This window comes from Heteronotia binoei, chromosome 14 (genome assembly GCF_032191835.1).
Source record: "Heteronotia binoei isolate CCM8104 ecotype False Entrance Well chromosome 14, APGP_CSIRO_Hbin_v1, whole genome shotgun sequence".
NCBI lineage: Eukaryota > Metazoa > Chordata > Lepidosauria > Squamata > Gekkonidae > Heteronotia > Heteronotia binoei.
The window spans coordinates 67012166-67033719 of NC_083236.1; the positions used below are offsets into that span (position 1 = coordinate 67012166).

General features: G+C 49.5%; 1 protein-coding gene across 1 annotated transcript in view; it reads right to left on the reverse strand.

The window, feature by feature from the left end:
• LOC132582323 (meckelin-like) overlaps positions 1 to 21554 on the reverse strand; it is a 55678-nt gene continuing 34124 nt past the window's right edge. Inside the window, exons 11-22 of the mRNA XM_060253857.1 lie at positions 20937 to 21035; positions 20257 to 20355; positions 17225 to 17327; positions 14169 to 14302; positions 12251 to 12391; positions 10894 to 10974; positions 9740 to 9856; positions 7955 to 8071; positions 5540 to 5635; positions 2229 to 2331; positions 1600 to 1742; positions 1 to 131 (exon numbers count right to left, since the gene is read on the reverse strand). Of these exons, the coding sequence (XP_060109840.1) occupies positions 51 to 131; positions 1600 to 1742; positions 2229 to 2331; positions 5540 to 5635; positions 7955 to 8071; positions 9740 to 9856; positions 10894 to 10974; positions 12251 to 12391; positions 14169 to 14302; positions 17225 to 17327; positions 20257 to 20355; positions 20937 to 21035 (1314 nt within the window). The 3' untranslated portion in view covers positions 1 to 50. The remainder of the gene's footprint in view (positions 132 to 1599; positions 1743 to 2228; positions 2332 to 5539; positions 5636 to 7954; positions 8072 to 9739; positions 9857 to 10893; positions 10975 to 12250; positions 12392 to 14168; positions 14303 to 17224; positions 17328 to 20256; positions 20356 to 20936; positions 21036 to 21554) is intronic.

Consider the following 21554-nt stretch of genomic DNA (forward strand, 5'->3'; position numbering starts at 1 on the left):
CATCTCCAGCGACACAGTTCAGCTCCAATGCACCTGCATGCCTTTTGGCTCTAGATCAAGAACTGATTTTCCACCAGGGTCTTCTCAGCCAGGTTTCTCTTTCCCAGAGCCTCGCGTAAAATTTGTACCAGCTGAAAAGTTCAAAACAAAGTCTGTTATTAGGGTTTGTAGAAGTCTGTTAGGTGAGCAGTGTTAGTCAACAGTCTTCCTCCCGCCTTGGCAAGACCTGTCCTCCCCACAAAGGCAGAAATGGTTTTTAAAAGTCCTTTGGAATGACACAGAGATTTAGAAATAACTCCTTTGGCCCTGACCCTGGATAGCCCAGGCTAGCCTGATCTCATCAAATCTTGCTTTCTTTCCACCTCTCTCTCCCCCCCGCTCCCCCATCTATTTTCCTGCCTACCTTACAGCTCTCAAACATCTTGACATTCATGTCTTGCGGCTCTCAAACATCTGATATTTGTTCTATTGGCTCTTACATTAAGCAAGTTTGGCCACCTCGGTCTAGTGCATATATAAAACATATTCACAAATGCTTTCATTCTCAACTTCCCTTATTACAGTTTTTGACAAAACGTTTATAGTTGCAGCTACATCCAAAAAAAAGGGGGAGAGAAAAACATTAAATGAAAATCAAAGCTATTTCGATTCTGTTTCAGATTCCACATACACTACACAACCTATATAAACAAAGATTGATAGATTAAATCTGACTATTTAACAAACCTCAAATAATGTTTATGAAAAGGTGATAACTTAATTTTGCATAAACATGAACTCTATTTTCCTCTAGAAAATAGAGTTTGGTGTAGTGGTTAAATGTGCAGACTCTTATTTGGGAGAACCGGGTTTGATTCCCCACTCCTCCACTTGCAGCTGCTGGAATGGCCTTGGGTCAGCCATAGCTCTGGCAGAGGTTGTCCTTGAAAGGGCAGCTGCTTTGAGAGCCCTCTCAACCCCACCCACCTCACAGGGTGTTTGTTGTGGGGGAGGAAGATAAAGGAGATTGTGAGCTGCTCTGAGACTCTGAGTGGAGGGCGGGATATAAATCCAACATCGTCGTCTTCTTCTATATTGAGCCCTATGAATTCTTTGATAGTTTAAAATAATATCTTAGATACATACATTGAAAGATAAGTGTATCCCCCCACACTTCCACACTTTTAAATTGCGTCAAATAGATCAAACAATGTATTAATTTATACATAACATTGTCAATAACTGGTATCTTCTCTCTTCCTGCCAGCCCCCTTTCGATAGTTTTGCAGCAGTGACTGAGGGCCAAATTCCAGGCTTGTCTGAAATCCGCGCATGACACCTGCCAATCTTGGATCGAGCCGATAAATTAAACGCCTAAGAACTCTGCAGGATTTCACAGCTCCCACAAGCAATCTGTTTGCACAACAAGTGTCACATGGGAGCAGAGAACTCGCACAACTGAGCAGCTCAGTCGCCGTGAACGGCAAAATCTGTCTTTCAAAAGTCTCTTCCTGGCTTGGATCTGCAGTTGGCGGAAAAAAATTCCCTCTCACGGGCAGAGCACTTGCACGCGCTGTGACGGTCACAGGTAAAAAGCAGTGTCGACATCACCCCGCTTACCTTCTGCACAACAAAGGTGACAATAGTTGCCAGTACAAAATCCTGCACTCCCAGATCCACCGCACAGAAAACAAGGGCTTCAAAGAAGAGCAGCGTGAGCTCGTGGTTGTAGAAAAAGACCCTACCAAACAAAGCACTCTCATCTAGAGGAAGAGGAAAGGAAAATGTGTGTTTGAAAGCCCAGCTTGCTTAAAAAAGGTAAAGGTAGTCCCCTATGCAAGCATCAGTTGTTTCCGACTCTAGGGTGACGTTGCTTTCACAACATTTTCACGGCAGACTTTTTACGGGGTGGTTTGCCACTGCCTTCCCCAGTCAGCTACACTCCCCCCTCCCCCCAGCAAGCTGGGGACTCATTTGACCGACCTCGGAAGGATGGAAGGCTGAGTCAACCTGGAGCCAGCTACCTGAACCAACTTTCGCTGGGATCGAACTCAGGTCATGAGCAGAGGGATCCGACTGCAGTACTGCAGCTTTACCACTCTGTGCCACGGGGCTCTTTACCTGCTCCCAATTTCAAATCCCCGTATCAATCGCTTTGCATCTGAATTGTCTACACCCCAAAGTGGTGTTTGTGTTACAAGCATTGGCAACGAACAAGTTCCTAGAGGAAGGAGGGTAAAAAAAAATACCATTGTACAGCACAGACACGTCTCCCGGTTCTTGGAACTCAACATCCAGGATCCGTTCCAGAAAAAACTTGTCTTTCACCACATAATCCATATCTGTGTACCTCTGGTGGGGAGGGTGAGATAGAGAAAAGAAAAAAGCTATTGGCATGTTCTCAAGACAGGATAAAACACACATGATTGCAGCCATGAGAGAGCCAGTGTGAAATTAACACTCACTTCTTTCAAGGGAATGGGTGTTGGCATTTTGTAGAGAAAGAGGTGCTGGAGCTCATTAGCGCTACTCATTTGCATATGCCACACACACCTGATATCCCCGGAAGGCGTACAAAATTATATCAGCTCAGCATCCACCTTAAAATGCTTTTTGAATTAGAATTGTCATAATAAAAATCTTTACTCCCATCCTACATTTTAAATTATTTCCTCCTATGTGGCCACAGTGGCAGGATGAAGGTTTCCATCTGTCTGCTTTATATGTTTTGGCTATTTCCCCATTTTTTTTGTGGGGGGAAATATTAGACACTTTGCCAGCCACGTTCTCCCAGGGGGTTTGAACGAGGGAGCCCAGAAGCAAGTATTTTGGTGGGGGTGGGGGGGTGGAGGTGAAGAAAGAAAAAGCACAATCAAATTTAGAGATTCTGAAGCTCTACTCCTGTGAGCTCCTGCCCAAAATGAGGCCTAGATGTTGCTGATGAATTAATCGGGGCCAGTGTCAACACACCCTGAGGTGGGGCAACTGTTGGGGCCTAGGGTTTCTGGCAAGGCACACTGGCACACAGCCCCTCAGGCTGCCAGGGAAGGCCCAGTAGTGGTATTGCTGTCTATACACACCACCCAGTGCCAATGGGGATGTTAAGATTCTGAGTCCGCTTGCGGAGAGGGCGGGATATAAGTCGAACGTAATAAATAAATAAGATTCTCTGGTATGCTACAGCCAGGAATCTCGTGTGGTGGGGTGCCCAAGAAATGCTTCCCAGAGCGGTAGCTTGGTGCTATGCATGTGCTAGCGCCAGGACCTAGCAACAGTGATCCATGCAACGGTCACCTCAAGACTGGATTACTGCAATGCCCTCTACATGGGGCTGCCTGTGTGCCGAACCCGGAAGCTGCAGCTGGTGCAGAGCGCTGCAGCTAGGCTATTGTTAGGGCTCCCAAAGTGGGAGCACATACAGCCGGGGCTGCGCAGGCTGCACTGGCTGCCGGTTGCATACCGGGTTCGGTACAAAGTGCTGGTTATTACCTTTAAAGCCCTATATGGTCGAGGGCCTGCCTACCTGAGGGGCTGTCTCTCCCCATACGAACCCCAAAGAGCACTGAGGTCAGCAGGAAAGAACCAGCTGATTATCCATGGGCCGAGAAAGGCCAAATTGAAGAACACTAAGGAACGGGCCTTCTCTACCGCAGCTCCACACTTGTGGAATCAACTTCCGGACGAAGTGCGGGCCCTGCGGAGTCTTGAGCAATTCCGCAGGGCCTGCAAGACCACTCTTTTTAAGATGGCCTTTGCTGAATGCTGAGTTAATGAGAGATTTGCTGCTGTTGTATTCCACCATCAATTCATTAAAAACCTGTAATTTAGCACCATAACTGTTAATTTTAATTGGAATGATGATTTAAATGATGGTTTTATAATGTAGTATTTATTGAACTATGTGATTTTATTGTATTGTATTGAACTAATATGTTGTGTGCCGCCCTGAGCCTGCTTCTGCAGGGAGCGCGGGATATAAATAAAAAGTATTATTTTTATTATTATTATTATTGCAGTGATTCAAAGTCATACTGAGCCAACTGCCAGTTTAAACGAAAGTACCAACGAGGAAAGAAATAGAATCTATTCTATCTAGCCGGATGGATGGGGATGGAGATACATCCATGGTGCCAAAGATGGAGAGCAGCGTGCTCCTCCTTCATGTGTGCAGGGGAGAGAAGTGTTAAACCGGAAGGAAGGAAGTCAAAAAACAGGAAGAAAACGATGCCCTGTGTCCTGACCCCCCCCCATCTATCTAAATCAGGGGTGTCAAACATATGGCCCAAATTAGGCCCCCAAAGGCCTCCTAACAGGCCCCCAAGCAACTGGCTGTCATTTGCTTCCTTCTGCGTCACAGCTTGCTTTGCCAGGCTTGCTCAATCGCACAGGAGCTGCAGAACTAAGCCTCTATTTTCTCCATTGGCTGAGGCTCCTCCCTTGGGGAGGAGGGGGGGGAGGGATAGCTTGTTTTGCTAGACTCTCTCCATCACACAGCACAGCTACTGAGCCAAGCCTCTCTCCCTTCTATTGGCTGAGACTCCTCCACCTCCGGGACCCCTGGGGAAGGAAGGAAAGAGCCAGAGCTTCCTAGTTCCCTGGATTACATAGGAGAGATACAAAGAAAGCACCTTTAAGACCAATGAGTGCTAATGTTTTAAGCATGTTTTATTTTCAGGGTTTTTTTTTTTTTAAAAAATATTTAATTGTGTTTGTGTGCTTGATAAAAGTTTATATCTCTGCTAACTGGCATTATATTTTATGACACACATGAACTCTATTTTCCTCTATATTTTCCTATGAATTCTTTGATATCAAAGATTTCAGGTTTTCACGGCTGGTAACATCATTAGGGTTTGTAGAGTCTTTTGGGATCAAGTGCCGTGTTCTAATGGAAAACTTTCTCCAGTAGAACACGGCACTTGATCCCGAAAGACTCTACAAACCCTAATTCTTTGATAGTTTAAAATAATATCTTAGATACATACACTGAAAGAGAAGTTTATCCCCCCCACACACACACCTCCACACTTTTAAATTGCGTCAAATAGATCCAACAAGACCCAACAAGGCTTCATTTATGTCAGTTCCGGCCCACATTTTGGAATTTGGAATTTGAACAGTTCCGCAGGGCCTGCAAGACCCCACTGTTTCGATTGGCCTTCACCAACTAAGGGAAACTGCTAGTGAAACCTATACAATAGCACCAGTATATTAATTTTAATGATTTTATTAATTTTAGAGTTTTAGTAGGATTTTAATTAATGTGTTAATTAGTTATGTTTAAATACCTTGTAAAACTAATTATTGATTATGTTGTTAGCCGCCCTGAGCCTGCTTCGGCGGGGAGGGCGGGATACAAATAAAAATTGATTGATTGATTGACATCACCAATGAATTTGACGCCCCTGATCTAAATCTAGCCTCTTGTACCTGAGCCGGCACCATTCTTGTTATGCCTGCCGTCCTGTGTGACGGAGTCCACCGGAGATACCACCCCCCAACCCCCCCCCCCCCCCCCCCACACACACACGTGTTTCGATCAAGATAGCTCAAGTCTCACGTGCTCCAGAAAGGAGGCCAGGAAGCGGTTCAAGGCATGGTAGCTTCTTAGTTTCTGGTCTCGAACGTTGGACCGGATGCCTGTCCCTCTTGGAGCCTGCCGCAGAAGGAGTTCACAAACATTGTTTTAAAATTAGAAGTTCGGGATACTTCTTGCATAGAGACACAGCGAAGGCAGAGAGCCTGAAAAGTGTGTGTGGATGTTTGCTAGTTCAGATTTTTCACACCAGCTGCAGGGATTTCAGCTCAATTTTCACCTGCTGCTTTGGAGCGCTCTGCTCCACACCCAAAGCGAGTTGTCAATTAGAAAGGGAGATGGGGAGAGAAAGAGAAAGAAAGAAAGAAAGAGCCTAGCAGTCATTATTCCCAGGAGGAACAAAACTAGAGAAAGCTCTGCTACGGTAAAACATTAATGTTTTAATGTTATTAAGTTAATATTTACTGTTTTATATTGTTAAATGTAAAAGTTTTAACCATTGTATGTTTTTATGAAATGTTGTTAACCGCCCTGAGCCTGCCGAGGTGGGGAGGGCGGGATAGAAATAAAATTTATTATTATTATTATTATTACGGTTAGCTTCCATCCAAGGTGCAGAAGTCACCCCTGAAAATGTTTGTGTGGTATGAAGGTCAGGGGAACCCCAATTTTGAGGCAGAATCTGCAAACAATCACCTTTTAAAACTTCTTCTTGTAGCAACCTCTGGATGCCTTTGCAGTGTTTTATGATGCCCCAAGGCCTTGAATCTTGTTGTGACTGCAACTGCACCCTCAATTTCAGGCTCACCACGGGTGGTGGTGGGGGAAGCATTGGCTCCTCCTCTTGTGCGTAACTTCACAAGGACACCTCAGCCACCAGGCAGCAGCCATCGATACCGATACTCCCTTCTAAGTTGCGGAGTCTTGTGAGCAAAGATTCTACTTTGTGAGCTGCTGGCATTCAAGTTTCGCATAGATTGGTTTGCTCTGGGGCCATTTTTCTTGAGCTAAGGTACAAAATGTGTGTGCCGGGGGGCTAAAAAACGGAGCTAGCTCACACTAACTCAGCTTAGAGGGAATTTTGGCCAATACATATCGCCCCTTAAGTAAAACTTTGCCCCTTCAACGGTGCCTCTGTCCGACGATAGAGAAGAGGAAGGCTCCAGGAGCACCTTAAAGGCTAACAAAATTTGTGCCACTGCTCACTTCTTCGCAAAAGTTCCACCCCTACCACACATTTTGTTGGTCTTGAAGGTGCTCCTGGAGCTTTGCTCTCCTCTACTGCTAGACAGACCACCATTGAAGGGCTGCCAAGTTTCTGGGCTCGGCGGGGCTTCTCCCGCCACAGTGGTTCCCAACCCGCCGGCCTGCATTGGTCCAGCGGGAGGGATCCTCCCCTGACGTCGCTAGCGTGATGATGTCACTTGCAGTGACATCATCACATCAGCGACGTTGCGTGCCGGTCACTCTAGGAGCTTCTGGGAAAACTCTATGGTTTCCCTGGACGCTCTAGCAAAGGGGTGTCGTACTCATTTGTTATAAGGGCCAGATCGGACATAAATGAGACCATGTTGGGCCGGGCCATGTGTGTAGCTATTTAAGATTAGGTAGCAGAGATATAAATTTCATAAAGAACACAGACAAACACAACAATATATTTTTTAAAAAAAACCCTTAAAACATGCTTAAAGCATTAGCACTCATTGGTCTTAAAAGTGCTTTCTTTGTAAAAAAAAAATTAAAAAAAAATGAAATATGTAAATTATGGCTTTATATGTTTTATTGGTTTAATTGTATTGACATGATGTGAGCCGCCCTGAGTCCGCTTGCGGAAAGGGCGGGATATAAGTCGAACGTAATAAATAAATATGTTTCCCATGGGATCCCGGGAACTGGGCAAAGGAAGCTCTGGCTCTTTCCTTCCTTCCCCAAGGACTGGGGAGGGAGCCTCATCCAGTAGAAGGAAGAGAGGCTTGGCTCAGTAGCTCTGCTGTGCAACTGAGAGAGCCTGGCAAAGCACGCTGTTATGCAGAAGGAAGCAAGATATAGGGAGAAGGAGGCAGATGACAGCCAGTTGCTCGGGGGCCTGATAGGAGCCTTCTGGGGGCCTGATTCGGCCCCCAAAGTACATGTTTGACACCCCCACTCTAGCAATTTGGGAGGGAAAACTCTATGGTACCTATTGTACCATAGAGTTTTCCCTCCCAAATTGCTAGAGCATCTGGGAAAACCACAGTTTTCCTGGAATCTCCTAGAGCGGCCGGCACGATGACATCACTTGAGAGTGACATCATTGCTCCGCATGCACAAAAACAGTCCCCCACCGGAGGGTGTGGGTGACTTGGCAACCCTATACCACGGTGACCCATTTTGATCTGCTCAACAGTCCAATTACAACAGCAAAGGGTTTCCGCAACCGAACGGGACAGGGCTATGTACCTCCACTAAAGGCTGATTTATCCTGTCGTAGAGAGTTCGGGTTCTGTCGGTGAGAAGCACTTCAAACATCTGGATGTCTGAATTGGCCTCCAGGCCTCGGAGGGGGCAAAGGTTCTCCTGCAGGGACAAAGCAACGACTGGGTTACATTGAAGAACTTGTGTTACTTATTAGATAGTTCATAACACAGAGGGCTCTTTGCTAGCCAAAACTCCTTTGCATATTAGGCCACACACCCCTGATGTAGAAGAAGACTGCAGATTTATACTCCCTGAGATCCACCCTGAGCCCACATGGGAAAGGGCGGAATATAAATCAACCAAATAAAATAAATAAATATCCCGCCCTTCTCTCGGAATCAGAGACTCAGAACGGCTTACAATCTCCTATATCTTCTCCCCCCACAACAGACACCCTGTGAGGTGGATGGGGCTGAGAGAGCTCTCACAGCAGCTGCCCTTTCAAGGACAACCTCTGCCAGTGTGATGGCTGACGCAAGGCCATGCTAGCAGGTGCAAGTGGAGGAGTGGGGAATCAAACCCGGTTCTCCCAGATAGGAGTCCGCACACTTAACCACTACTCCAAACTGGCTCTCCAGTAGCCAATCTTCTTAGTTCAGGAACTACTATAACCTCCAGGAGGACTGACTACATGGGGGCAGGGGGGGAAATAGGCAAAGATGTTCCTGCTACAAAAAAACCTCCTGACAACACATCATTAGCTACCTGAGCCTTTCAACTGGTGATGCCGGGGATTGAACCCGGGACCTTCTGCATGCTAAGCGGAGGCTCTTCCACTGAGCTATGGCCCTTCTCCATGGCTCTCCAGGGTCTCAGGCAGAGGTCTTTCCCATCACAGCCTGGTCCTTTTCAACTGGAGATGCCGGGGATTGAACCTGGGACCTTCTGCATGCCAAACGGATGCTCCACCACTGAGCTATGGCCCTTCTCCATGGCTCTCCAGGATCTCAGGCAGAGGTCTTTCCCATCACCTCCTGCCTGGTCCTTTCAACTGGAGATGCCGGGGATTGAACCTGGGACCTTCTGCATGCCAAACGGATGCTCCACCACTGAGCTATGGCCCTTCTCCATGGCTCTCCAGGATCTCAGGCAGAGGTCTTTCCCATCACAGCCTGGTTCTTTTTAACTGGAGATGCCGGGGATTGAACCTGGGACCTTCTGCATGCCAAACGGATGCTCCACCACTGAGCTATGGCCCTTCTCCATGGCTCTCCAGGATCTCAGGCAGAGGTCTTTCCCATCACAGCCTGGTCCTTTCAACTGGAGATGCCGGGGATTGAACCTGGAACCCTCTGCATGCCAAACGGATGCTCCACCACTGAGCTATGGCCCTTCTCCATGGCTCTCCAGGATCTCAGGCAGAGGTCTTTCCCATCACAGCCTGGTTCTTTTTAACTGGAGATGCCAGGGATTGAACCTGGGACCTTCTGCATGCCAAGCAGAGGCTCTTTCACTGAGCCATGGCCCTTCACTTTCCCCTAAACCTCAAGCCAGCCTCCTGGGTCTCCATTTTATCCTACTACAACCCAGTGACTTGGTAGGCTAAGCTGGGAGGCTTGGGGTCACTCAGGGTTTTTCATGGCAAGCAAGTATGTGGAACCTGGTGTTCTAACCACAATAGAGGGCTGTTCTTAAAACCTGCAGCTGAAATCCTGCCAGACTCATTTGACAAAGGGAAACCCGACAGTGAGAAAGTGTCTACTTTTCAGCAGCGGTTGACACAGACAGGGAGGGTGGAAGGAAGGCTGAGCAAGAATCCCGGATTACCTCTTCCCTCCGGAGGTAAGTGTGCATGGTGTCCATGCTCACGTCTGCATGGCCGTGGACACTTCTTCCGTGGATGTAGAAACCGTAGCATCTGTGCATCAAGATGAACACAGACACCTACAGGTGCAAAGAGGGGCACGTGAGGTGTTAAGAGCACGTGGCAACTAGACAAGGGTGTTTCTGAAGGTCCATGCGACAGTAAGCTTAACCCACGGACAGTAAACACCCACCCGCAACCGGATTCCCCCACTCTTGAGAAACTGAGGAATAGAGGAAAAAATGGTTTCGTAGTGACTTTACTACAGAAATTAGGGGAAATTCCAACAGTTGCCATCCTCCAGACGGAACCTGGAGATCTCCCAGATTAACAAGTGATCTATAGATGACAGTTCCCCTGGAGAAATGGCTGTTTTGAGTAGCCTATGGCAGGGGTGTCAAATCCATGAGGGCCGGATCTGACATAAATGAGACTTTGTTGGGCCAGGCCAAGTCAGGTTGGGCTATGTGTGTACCTATTAGGTAGCAGAGATATAATGTTATAAAGGATACAAACACAATTAAATATTTTTTTTTAAAAAAAGAAAACTTAAAACATTAGCACTTCTTGGTCTTAAAGGCACTTTCTTTCTATTTCTCCCATGCGGTCCAGGGAACTGGGCAAAGGAAGCTCTGGCTCTTTTCTTCCTTCCCCAGGGGACCAGGAGGGGGTGGAGCCTCAGCCAATGGAAGGAAGAGAGGCTTGGCTCAGTAGCTCCACTGTGCGATTGAGAGAACCTGGAAAAACAAGCTCTGCCTTCCCCCCTCTTCCCCCCCAAGGAAGGAGCCTCCGCCAATGGAGAAAACAGAGGCTTTGCTCTATAGCTCCTGTGCGATTGAGCAAGCCTGGCAAAGCAAGCTGTGAAGCAGCAGGAAGCAAGAGAGAGGGAGAAGGAAGCAGATGACAGCCAGTTGCTGGGGGAGGGGGCTGATAGGAGCCCTCCAGGGGCCTGATTCAGCCCCCAGGGCTGCATATTTAACACCTCTGACCTACAGAACGCCATGTTTGCCCACAGGGCAATGGGACAGATGATGAGAGGTCTCATAGCCCTCCAAGACAACCTTGCCCATGGAGGATTACCAGACCTTTTCCTCTGCGCTGCAGAGACACGACTCACGTTGCTCAAGGAACAAAGATCGGTGAACTGCTGGATCTTGTCCTCCACAAACCGCTCATAGAGTGCAACAGAAATCACCACCTGCAAGGAAAGGGTGTCATGAGAGAGGGCACACAAAGCACACCCCAAGGTTTCTTCCATCTCCCTATGGCTGTGTTCCTAGCTGTCAAATAACCTGGCCCCAGAACTAGGGGTGTGCATTTGGATCTACTTGCTGCCCCAGAGCCTGACTTTGTCAGAGAGCCAGTTTGGTGTAGTGGCTAAGTGTGCAGACTCTTATCTGGGAGAACCGGGTTTGATTCCCCACTCCTAAACTTGCACCTGCTGGAATGGCCTTGGGTCAGCCATAGCTCTCGTAGGAGTTGTCCCTGAAAGGGAAGCTTCTGTCAGAGCTCTCTCAACCCCACCCACCTCACAGGGTGTCTGTGGGGGGGAGGGAGGGAAAGGAGATTGTGACCGCTCTGGTACTCTGAGATTCAGAGTGGAGGGCAGGATATAAATCCAATATCTTCTTCTTCCGCAATCTAGGCTGCCTGAGTCTCTCCTGAAGCCTTAAGATGGCCGGCAGAGGCGTTACACCCTGCCCAGAAGGATCCTGTGGTATCTTCCGAGATCAGCTGACAGAAAGGGACCAATGAGGGCAGCCTTGGGGGTATAAAAGCTGCTACCAGCAGGCTGGGCCCTTTAATCTAGACAGGTCAACTGGTCATGTAAAGACCGCCATTGCTGCAAGATCCTGGGACCCGGATTGTCCTGAACACTAAGCCATTTATAGGAAACAATGACATCGGCTCCCTGTATTCCAGGGGTGGCCAAACTGTGGCTCGGAAGCCACATGTGGCTGTTACACACATATCGTGTGGCTCTTGAAGCCCCCACCATCCTGTCAGCTGGCTTGGAAAAGGCATTGGTCTCTTTAAATCACTTCTTCAAGTCAAGCCAGCCAGATAATGCATTTAAAGTTAAAGTTGCTTTCTTTCCACCTCCGCCTCCCTCTATCTTCCTTCCTTCCTTCCTTCCTTCCTTCCTTCCTTCCTTCCTTCCTTCCTTCCTTCCTTCCTTCCTTCCTTCCTTCCTTCCTTCCTTCCTTCTGTTTTGCTGCTCATGAATATCTGACATTCATGGCTTGTTGCTCTTGGACATCTCGCTTTTATTCAGTGTGGCTTGTATATTAAGCAAGTCTGGCCACCCCTGCTGTATTCCTTAAGACAACAAAACATCTCTCTGAAGATACCCAATCCTGCACCAGACCCTGTCTGTTCTCTTCCTTGCATCACACAGCCCAGACCCTGTTCCAGAACCCACTTTGCCTATGGCTATTTGGCCTCATCCAGAAAGTCCGAGAGTGAAAAAGGACCTGCGCGATCCCCACAGCCAGCCAAATGGAAGCGGCGATCCCAAAGCGGAGGATGGGGCTCCACGCAGCCAGATGGACACCTGAGCCTGGTTGGAGATTCACATTCAGGTCTCTCGAGGCGAGGTTCTTCAGTCCCACCACCTAGGAAGAAAAAGCAGCCAGGGTGGTCTCCCCCCGTTCGATAGGGCACAGCTCTCCTCCTGCCTAAGAGGCACAGGTTCAAATCCTGTGACCCAGCTGTGGGTATCCCCGGGCAAGGCATTATTCATCCACTCCTGCCTTCTTGGTAAAATTAGATTCAGGATTTATTGTTGCAAGGGTAGCTGAGGTACATTATCCAATCATGGGAGAGGATCAGGTAGACTTTACCTGGCCAAAGCTGGACACCATCATTATGGCCTGGTCTATTTATGGCATTTCGATAAAATAAAAGTTTTTCTGTCCCATGAAAACACATAAACGTGAAGTTGTCTTATAGTGTCTCAGGGGTGCCAAACTCATTTGTTATGGGGTCTGGATAACCTTGTCAGTCTGGGTCATGTGTGTTATAAAATGTAATGCCAGGTAGCAGAGATATAAACTTTATAAAGGACACAGACAATCATAAAGATTTTTTTAAAAGCATAAAATAAAACATACTTAAAACATTCGCACTCGTTGGTCTTAAAGGTGCTCTGCCATGCAATCCTGGGAACTGGGCAAAGGAAGCTCTGGCTCTTTCCTTCCTTTCCCAGGGGACCAGGAGGGGGAGGAGCCTCAGCCAACAGAAGGAAGAGAGGCTTGGCTCAGTAACTCTGCTGTGCAATTGAGGGAGCCTGGCAAAGCAAACTCTCCCTCCCCCCCTCTTCTCCCCATGGGAGGAGCCTCAGCCAATAGAGAAAACAGAGCATAAGAACATAAGAGAAACCATGTTGGATCAGGCTAATGGCCCATCCAGTCCAACACTCTGTGTCACACAGTGGCAAAAAAATTTTATACACACACACACACACACACACACTGTGGCTAATAGCCACTGACGGACCTCTGTTCCATATTGTTATCTAATCCCCTCTTGAAGCTGGCTATGCTTGTAGCCGCCACCTCCTGTGGCAGTGAATTCCACATGTTAATCACCCTCTGGGTGAAGATTTTGATCTGTAGCTCCTGTGCGATTAAGCAAGCCTGGCAAAGCAACCTGTGATGCAGAAGGAAGCAAGAGGGAGAAGGAAGCAGACAGCCAGTTGCTCAAGGGCCTGATAGGAGCCCTCCAGGGGCCTCATTCGGCCCCTGGGTCGCATGTTTGAGAAAGGCGCTACTGGACTCCTAGTTTGTTTTACTGCTTCAGACCAACACGGCTGCCCACCCGGATCAAGTCTAGGTTTGTTAATTTCAGTATTTTGCAATTGGATTCTAACTTCGTAAAAAAAAGGGTAAAGAAAGGTCCCCTGTGCAAGCACCAGTCGTTTCCGACTCTGGGGTGACGTCGCATCACGACGTTTTCATGGCAGACTTTTTTACGGGGTGGTTTGCCATTGCCTTCCCCAGTCCTCTACGCTTTCCCCCCAGCAAGCTGGGGACTCATTTTACCGACCTCGGAAGGATGGAAGGCTGAGTCAACCTGGAGCTGGCGACCTGAACCCAGCTTCCGCCGGGATCGAACTCAGGTTGTGAGCGGAGAGCTCGGACTGCGGTACTGCAGCTTTACCACTCTGCGCCCATGGGGCTTCTTCTAACTTTGTACCATTCCGAATAAAACTTTGGTCTTAAAAGGTGATACTGGGCTCCTGCTTTGTTCTATTGCTTCAGATCAACACAGCGGCCCACCAGGCTCTCTTTCCCAAGGTCGCAGACAAAGAGATTATTTGGAGAGCGTTGGGATTTTCTATCTAACCACAGCGGCCAACTCTTGCCTTCCCTTCGCCTCTGGCTCGCTCACCTCCAGGAGCAGCAAGGTGGCGAACAGCTGAAGCGGAGGGTGGACTTTCCGGTGGGTCTGCAGCTCATTCCACTCGTTAGCTATCAGGAAAGTTCTCCAGGCGCTCACCGAAGGAGCAGCATTCAGATCTCCTCCTCCTGGAAGAAGAAGACGATAATATTGGATTTATATCCCGCCCTCCACTCCAAGGAGTCCCAGAGCGGCTCACAATCTCCTTTACCCTCCTCCCCCACAACAGACACCCTGTGAGGTAGATGAAGATATTGGATTTATATCCCGCCCTCCACTCCGAAGAGTCTCAGAGTGGCTCACAATCTCCTTTCCCTTCCCCCCAACAACAAACACCCTGTGAGGTAGATGAAGATATTGGATTTATATCCCGCCCTCCACTCCGAAGAGTCTCAGAGTGGCTTACAATCTCCTTTACCTTCCCCCCCACAACAGACACCCTGTGAGGTAGATGAAGATATTGGATTTATATCCCGCCCTCCACTCCGAAGAGTCTCAGAGCGGCTCACAATCTCCTTTACCCTCCTCTCCCACAAAAGACACCCTGTGAGGTAGATGAAGATATTGGATTTATATCCCGCCCTCCACTCCAAAGAGTCTCAGAGTGGCTCACAATCTCCTTTCCCTTCCTCCCCCACAACAGACACCCTGTGAGGTAGGTGGGACTGAGAGAGCTCTCACAGCAGCTGCCCTTTCAAGGAAAACCTCTGCCAGAGCTATGGCTGACCCACGGCCATTCCAGCAGGTGCAAGTGGAGGAGTGGGGAATCAAACCCGGTGCTCCCAGATAAGCGTCCACACACTTCACCACTACACCAAACTGGCTTTCTTTACCTTCTGCCTCCCCCCCACAACAGACACCCTGTGAGGTAGGTGGGGCTGAGAGAGCTCTCACAGCAGCTGCCCTTTCAAGGACAACCTCTGCCAGAGCTATGGCTGACCCAAGGCCATGCTAGCAGGTGCAAGTGGAGGAGTGGGGACTCAAACCCGGTTCTCCCAGATAAGAGTCTGCACACTTAGCCACTACACCAAATTGGCTCTCCTCTGGAACAGAGGAAGGAATTGGAAGGGTGGGGGGGGGAGAGATTAAAACAACAACAACCAGACAATGAAGCAGAAACAATTGGTTTTATTGGATTCTTGGCAAAGTGCAAAGCTCAACACCCCTGGGCTCCCTCCCTTCAACCCCCCAGCCCTCGCTCATGTTAATTTCCCTCTCCCGTTATGAAATCATTACCATCCGAGGCAAGCGGCTTCCTGGAACAGGCGCCCGCTGATTTCCCAGAAGGATCCAAGGGCCTTGAAGTGATTTGCCCACGCTAATTAAACAAGGGGAGAGCGCAGAACAGCTGTGCGGCCTGCTGTAGGTAACGCTGCCCTCGCTTTCCAGGAGAGCCAAAGGGAGATTTTTGATCTTCAAAAGCCTCCTCTCCTTGCAAAGCCCGCGGAGACAATCGTTTCGGGCTCCGCTCCGCAAAGGGCGGGGAACTGCACGCTGCCTTCATTCGACGGCGCTGAGACTTTGATCCAAAGCTAAACTGGGATTATCTCCCAGGCGCACCAACTCGAGGGCTGAAAAGGACCGTGATGTAGTGGATCTGAAGGAGACAGCGTGACTCATCCCAGCCCCTCGGGGGGGGGGGCTCGGGGAGACTCTCCGGCCCCAACTCGCGGAAAGGGGGCTGCACGTCATCTCCGCAGGTGCAAAGTCCTCAGCCTTTGGGGTAACCGTAGGGCACGCTAGCGGTTAAGAATGTCCGAGCAGGATCTGGGAGAGCCAGGTTCGAAACCCCACTTGCCCCACGGAAGCTTGCTGGGTGATCTTGGGTCAGCCACATGCTCTTCACCTAACCTACCTCCCAGGGTTGTTGTGGGGATAAAATGGAGGTGAGGGGAAGGATGTGAGTGGCTTTGGATCCCCGCTGCAGCCTTGCCAAACTCTGAGCATGAAGCCGGAGTCAGCTCAGTTGTGAGCTACTGGCATGAAATTTGTGATCTCCTGCGTCAATTACTGTGCTCTGGGGTCATCCTTCCCCAAAAATGCGTGAGCGGGAGGCAGGGGCGGTGCTGGGCTTTCCGGCGCCCAAGAAGAATCACCCACTAGCGCCCTCTAGGCCAGGTGGTGCCCTAGGCGACTGTCTACTTTGCCTACTCCCATGCACCGGCCCGGGCTGGAGGCTAAAAACCTGTGAGCTAGCTCACACTAACTCACCTTAGAAGGCGCACTGGACCCCTGGTGTACTTATTTATTGCTAAAAAAGGCAAATGCAATTTCAGCCTATATCAACAGAAGTCTAGTGTCCAGATCACGTGATGTGCTCACCTGGAGTATTGTGTTTAGTTTTGGGCACCACATTTTAAGAAGGATACAGGCAAGCTGGAACGGGTCCAGAGGAGGGTGAAGAAGATGGCGAGGGGTCTGGAGACCAAGTCCTATGAAGAAAGGCTGAAGGAGATGGGGATGTTTAGCCTGGAGAGGAGACGGCTGAGAGGTGATAGGATCACCATCTTCAAGGACTTGAAGGGCTGTCCTATAGAGGATGGGGTGGAATTGTTTTCTGTGGCCCCGGAAGGCAGGACCAGAACCAATGGGTTGAAATTAAATCAAAAGAGTTTCCGGCTCAACATTAGGAAGAACTCCCTGACCGTTAAAGCAGTTCCTCAGTGGAACAGGCTTCCTCAGGTGGTGGTGGGCTCTCCTTCCTTGGAGGCTTTGAAACAGAGGCTAGATGGCCATCTGACAGCAATGAGGATCCTGTGAATTTAGGGGGAGGTGTTTGTGAGTTTTCTGCATTGTGCAGGGGGGTTGGACTAGATGACCCTGGAGGTCACTTCCAACTCTATGATTCTGTGATTTCCTTCAGTGTTTGATTTGGCTGAAATGCTTAAGTGTTATGGACCTGGGTTACTCTCCTGCCCCCCTTGCAGCTGCAACTATTCGATTGGGGGGCTAAACACTTTTCTAGGATGAAGGTATCGCTGGAGGGAAAGCTTCTACAGACTCGCCATGGCCTTTCAGGACACAAAAGCAAATGGGAGAGTGCAGACCTGTATATGTTCTCTGCGCCCCTTTCTCCTTTGGCTTCTCCCAGTCTATGAGGAAGACGGAGACCGTTAACTGGGTGATCAGCAGATGGACAACGTCCAAGGCCTGCAGTGAAAACAACCAAAGAGGGTTTAGTGAAGACAGAAGGAAACCAGGGTGATCTGAGTACTAAAGTGTTAGAGTTCCAAGAACGACTCTAGAACCCTGGACATTAACATCAAAATATGCACAGCCCAAGAACACATGAAGGGGAGGGGGATGTAGCTCAGAGGAAGAGCCTCTGCTTGGCATGCAGAAGGTCCCAGGGTCAATCCCCGGCATCTCCAGTTAAAAGGACCAGGCAGGAGATGATGAGAAAGACCTCAGCCTAAGACCTTAGAAAGCTGTGGAAAGGAACCATAGCTCAGTGGTAGAGCCTCTGCTTGGCATGCAGAAGGTCCCAGGGTCAATCCCCGGCATCTTCAGTTAAAAGGACCAGGCAGGAGATGATGAGAAAGACCTCAGCCTGAGACCTTAGAAAGCTGTGGAAAGGAACCATAGCACAGTGGTAGAGCCTCTGCTTGGCATGCAGAAGGTCCCAGGGTCAATCCCCGGCATCTCCAGTTAAAAGGACCAGGCAGGAGATGATGAGAAAGACCTCAGCCTGAGACCTTGGAAAGCTGTGGAAAGGAACCACAGCTCAGTGGTAGAGCCTCTGATTGGCATGCACAAGGTCCCAGGGTCAATCCCCGGCATCTCCAGTTAAAAGGACCAGGCAGGAGATGATGAGAAAGACCTCAGCCTAAGACCTTAGAAAGCTGTAGAAAGGAACCATAGCTCAGTGGTAGAGCCTCTGCTTGGCATGCAGAAGGTCCCAGGGTCAATCCCCGGCATCTCCAGTTAAAAGGACCAGGCAGGAGATGATGAGAAAGACCTCAGCCCAAGACCTTAGAAAGCTGTGGAAAGGAACCATAGCTCAGTGGTAGAGCCTCTGATTGGCATGCAGAAGGTCCCAGGGTCAATCCCCGGCATCTCCAGTTAAAAGGACCAGGCAGGAGATGATGAGAAAGACCTCAGCCTGAGACCTTAGAAAGCTGTGGAAAGGAACCATAGCACAGTGGTAGAGCCTCTGCTTGGCATGCAGAAGGTCCCAGGGTCAATCCCCGGCATCTCCAGTTAAAAGGACCAGGCAGGAGATGATGAGAAAGACCTCAGCCTGAGACCTTGGAAAGCTGTGGAAAGGAACCACAGCTCAGTGGTAGAGCCTCTGCTTGGCATGCAGAAGGTCCCAGGGTCAATCCCCGGCATCTCCAGTTAAAAGGACCAGGCAGGAGATGATGAGAAAGACCTCAGCCTGAGACCTTAGAAAGCTGTAGAAAGGAACCATAGCTCAGTGGTAGAGCCTCTGCTTGGCATGCAGAAGGTCCCAGGGTCAATCCCCGGCATCTCCAGTTAAAAGGACCAGGCAGGAGATGATGAGAAAGACCTCAGCCCAAGACCTTAGAAAGCTGTGGAAAGGAACCATAGCTCAGTGGTAGAGCCTCTGCTTGGCATGCAGAAGGTCCCAGGGTCAATCCCCGGCATCTCCAGTTAAAAGGACCAGGCAGGAGATGATGAGAAAGACCTCAGCCTGAGACCTTAGAAAGCTGTGGAAAGGAACCATAGCTCAGTGGTAGAGCCTCTGCTTGGCATGCAGAAGGTCCCAGGGTCAATCCCCGGCATCTCCAGTTAAAAGGACCAGGCAGGAGATGATGAGAAAGACCTCAGCCTGAGACCTTAGAAAGCTGTGGAAAGGAACCATAGCACAGTGGTAGAGCCTCTGCTTGGCATGCAGAAGGTCCCAGGGTCAATCCCCGGCATCTCCAGTTAAAAGGACCAGGCAGGAGATGATGAGAAAGACCTCAGCCTGAGACCTTGGAAAGCTGTGGAAAGGAACCATGGCACAGTGGTAGAGCCTCTGCTTGGCATGCAGAAGGTCCCAGGGTCAATCCCCGGCATCTCCAGTTAAAAGGACCAGGCAGGAGATGATGAGAAAGACCTCAGCCTGAGACCTTGGAAAGCTGTGGAAAGGAACCACAGCTCAGTGGTAGAGCCTCTGATTGGCATGCACAAGGTCCCAGGGTCAATCCCCGGCATCTCCAGTTAAAAGGACCAGGCAGGAGATGATGGGAAAGATCCTGGAGAGCAGCTGCCAGTCTGAGTAGACAATGCTCACCTTGACGGATCAAGACACAAAGTTGCCCCATATTGGATTAGATCTTTGGTCCATCAAGCTCTGTGTTATCTACTCAGAATGGCAGCTCTTCGGGGCCTCAGGCAAGGTCTTTCACAGCCAATTTAAAACTTGTTAAAATGTTAGAGTCAGTTTGGTGTAGTGGTTAAGTGTGCGGACTCTTATCTGGGAGAACCGGGTTTGATTCCCCACTCCTCCACTTGCACCTGCTGGAATGGCCTTGGGTCAGCCATAGCTCTGGCAGAGGTTGTCCTTAAAAGGGCAGCTGCTGTGAGAGCCCTCTCAGCCCCACCCACCTCACAAGGTGTCAGTTGTTGGGGAAGAAGATAAAGGAGATTGTAAGCCGCTCTGATTCAGAGAGAAGGGTGGGGTATAACTCTGCAGTCTTTTTCTTCTTCTTCGATCTTTGTCTTTGAAGAACTCTGGGAACTACAGTTTTCCAACCCCCCTGAGAGTTCGGTTTGCAATTTCTCAGAAAACTATTTTATTTATTTATTTTAGTATATTTCTATTCCACCCATTCCCCGCAGGGCTCAGGGCGGAGTACAGCGCATGACAAAACAATAAAATACAATAAAAAACATTTTAACTACAGCTCCCAGGTAATGTGGGCCAGGGGGGAGTCACGACTATTGAACTGGTTGAGGCCTACCATGTAGATATGCATTTAGGGGAGTTCCAGGCAACTAGCCTGAGCCATCCGGATTAGGGCAATGACTGAGGTCCACTGCAAAACCCCTTGGGGGAATCAAACTCCTCTCCCAAAGCGCAGCCCTGAAGAGGTCTGGACTCCCCCCTCCACACCTCCAACAGGGCCCTTACCTTCAATGCCAAGGCACACAGCAGGTATATAATAAAGCGTGTTTCCGTTGGCCCACCAGCAGGAGGCAGCGTCACCTCAATGGCAGAAAACTGTTGGCCCTGGAAGAAAAGAATCTTAAATGGGGACCAAAGCCAAGATTTATTCCCCTGTGGGCAGCGCTGGCCTTGTCATTCACCTATATGCGGAGCCCTAAATCCGAGACACAATTCGGGGCCAAAGGCATGTTCAGTGCCGGCGCGTGGAAGTAGGTGGGGGACGCAGCTGTCTAGGGCGCCACCCAGCCTGGTGGGCGCCCTCTCTCTCCCCGATGAGCTGGCCCAGGGTTTGCTTACCACACTCCTTGCGTACTACGCTCTCCCCACCCTCCCGATCAACCGCAAAGCAAGAAGCCTGAGCTGGGCCGGGGCTTGCTTACCCCCCTCCTTGCCCCTGGCCTTTCAGTGACATCATTGTGCCAGCGTGCGCACAATTTTGTTTCCCAAGGGAGCGACGCGGGAGGGGTGGGTGGGACGCTGAGCAGGGGTCTGCCTTTACTGGCAGAATCCCTAGCGCCGACCCTGGGCATACTGCTTGGGCCATTATGGGTTCCCCCCAATTTCTAAGAAAGCAAACCGTGCCGGATAAAAGTAAGAAAATTCTGCTTCTGAGCTCGAAACCATTAAGCCACACTCTTGCTTACCTTGAAAACTATAAGCCAGTAAATGCCAATCCCCACCGTGATCAGGAAAAAGACATTTGCTAGGGAACCAGCCAGGTAGGCAAAGAATTTTACTACGATCTGTGAACAAAAAGAAAATTTTGAGTGGTAATAAAACCCTTAGCATCATCTGGCAGGTGGAATAAACGCCATGCAGTAGCTACTAGATGGAGGGACAAACAATGGATTTCCAGGACCTTCCTATTCCTATTCCTCCTAAGAGCCCCGCGGCACAGAGTGGTAAAGCTGCAGTACTGCAGTCGGAGCCCTTTGCTCACGACCTGAGTTCGATCCCAGCGGAGGCTGGTTCAGGTAGCCGGCTCCAGGTTGACTCAGCCTTCCATCCTTCCGAGGGCGGTCAAATGAGGACCCAGCTTGCTGGGGGGAAAGCGTAGATGACTGGGGAAGGCAATGGCAAACCACCCCGTAAAAAGTCTCCCGTGAAAACGTGAAAGCAACGTCACCCCAGAGTCGGAAATGACTGGTGCTTGCACAGGGGACTACCTTGACCTATTCCTATGGAAGGTGCTGTGGGGGTCTCTTGCACCCAGGCCCAATTTCATTCAAAGGGGCTGCAAATCATCTCTGCGTGTTTATTTC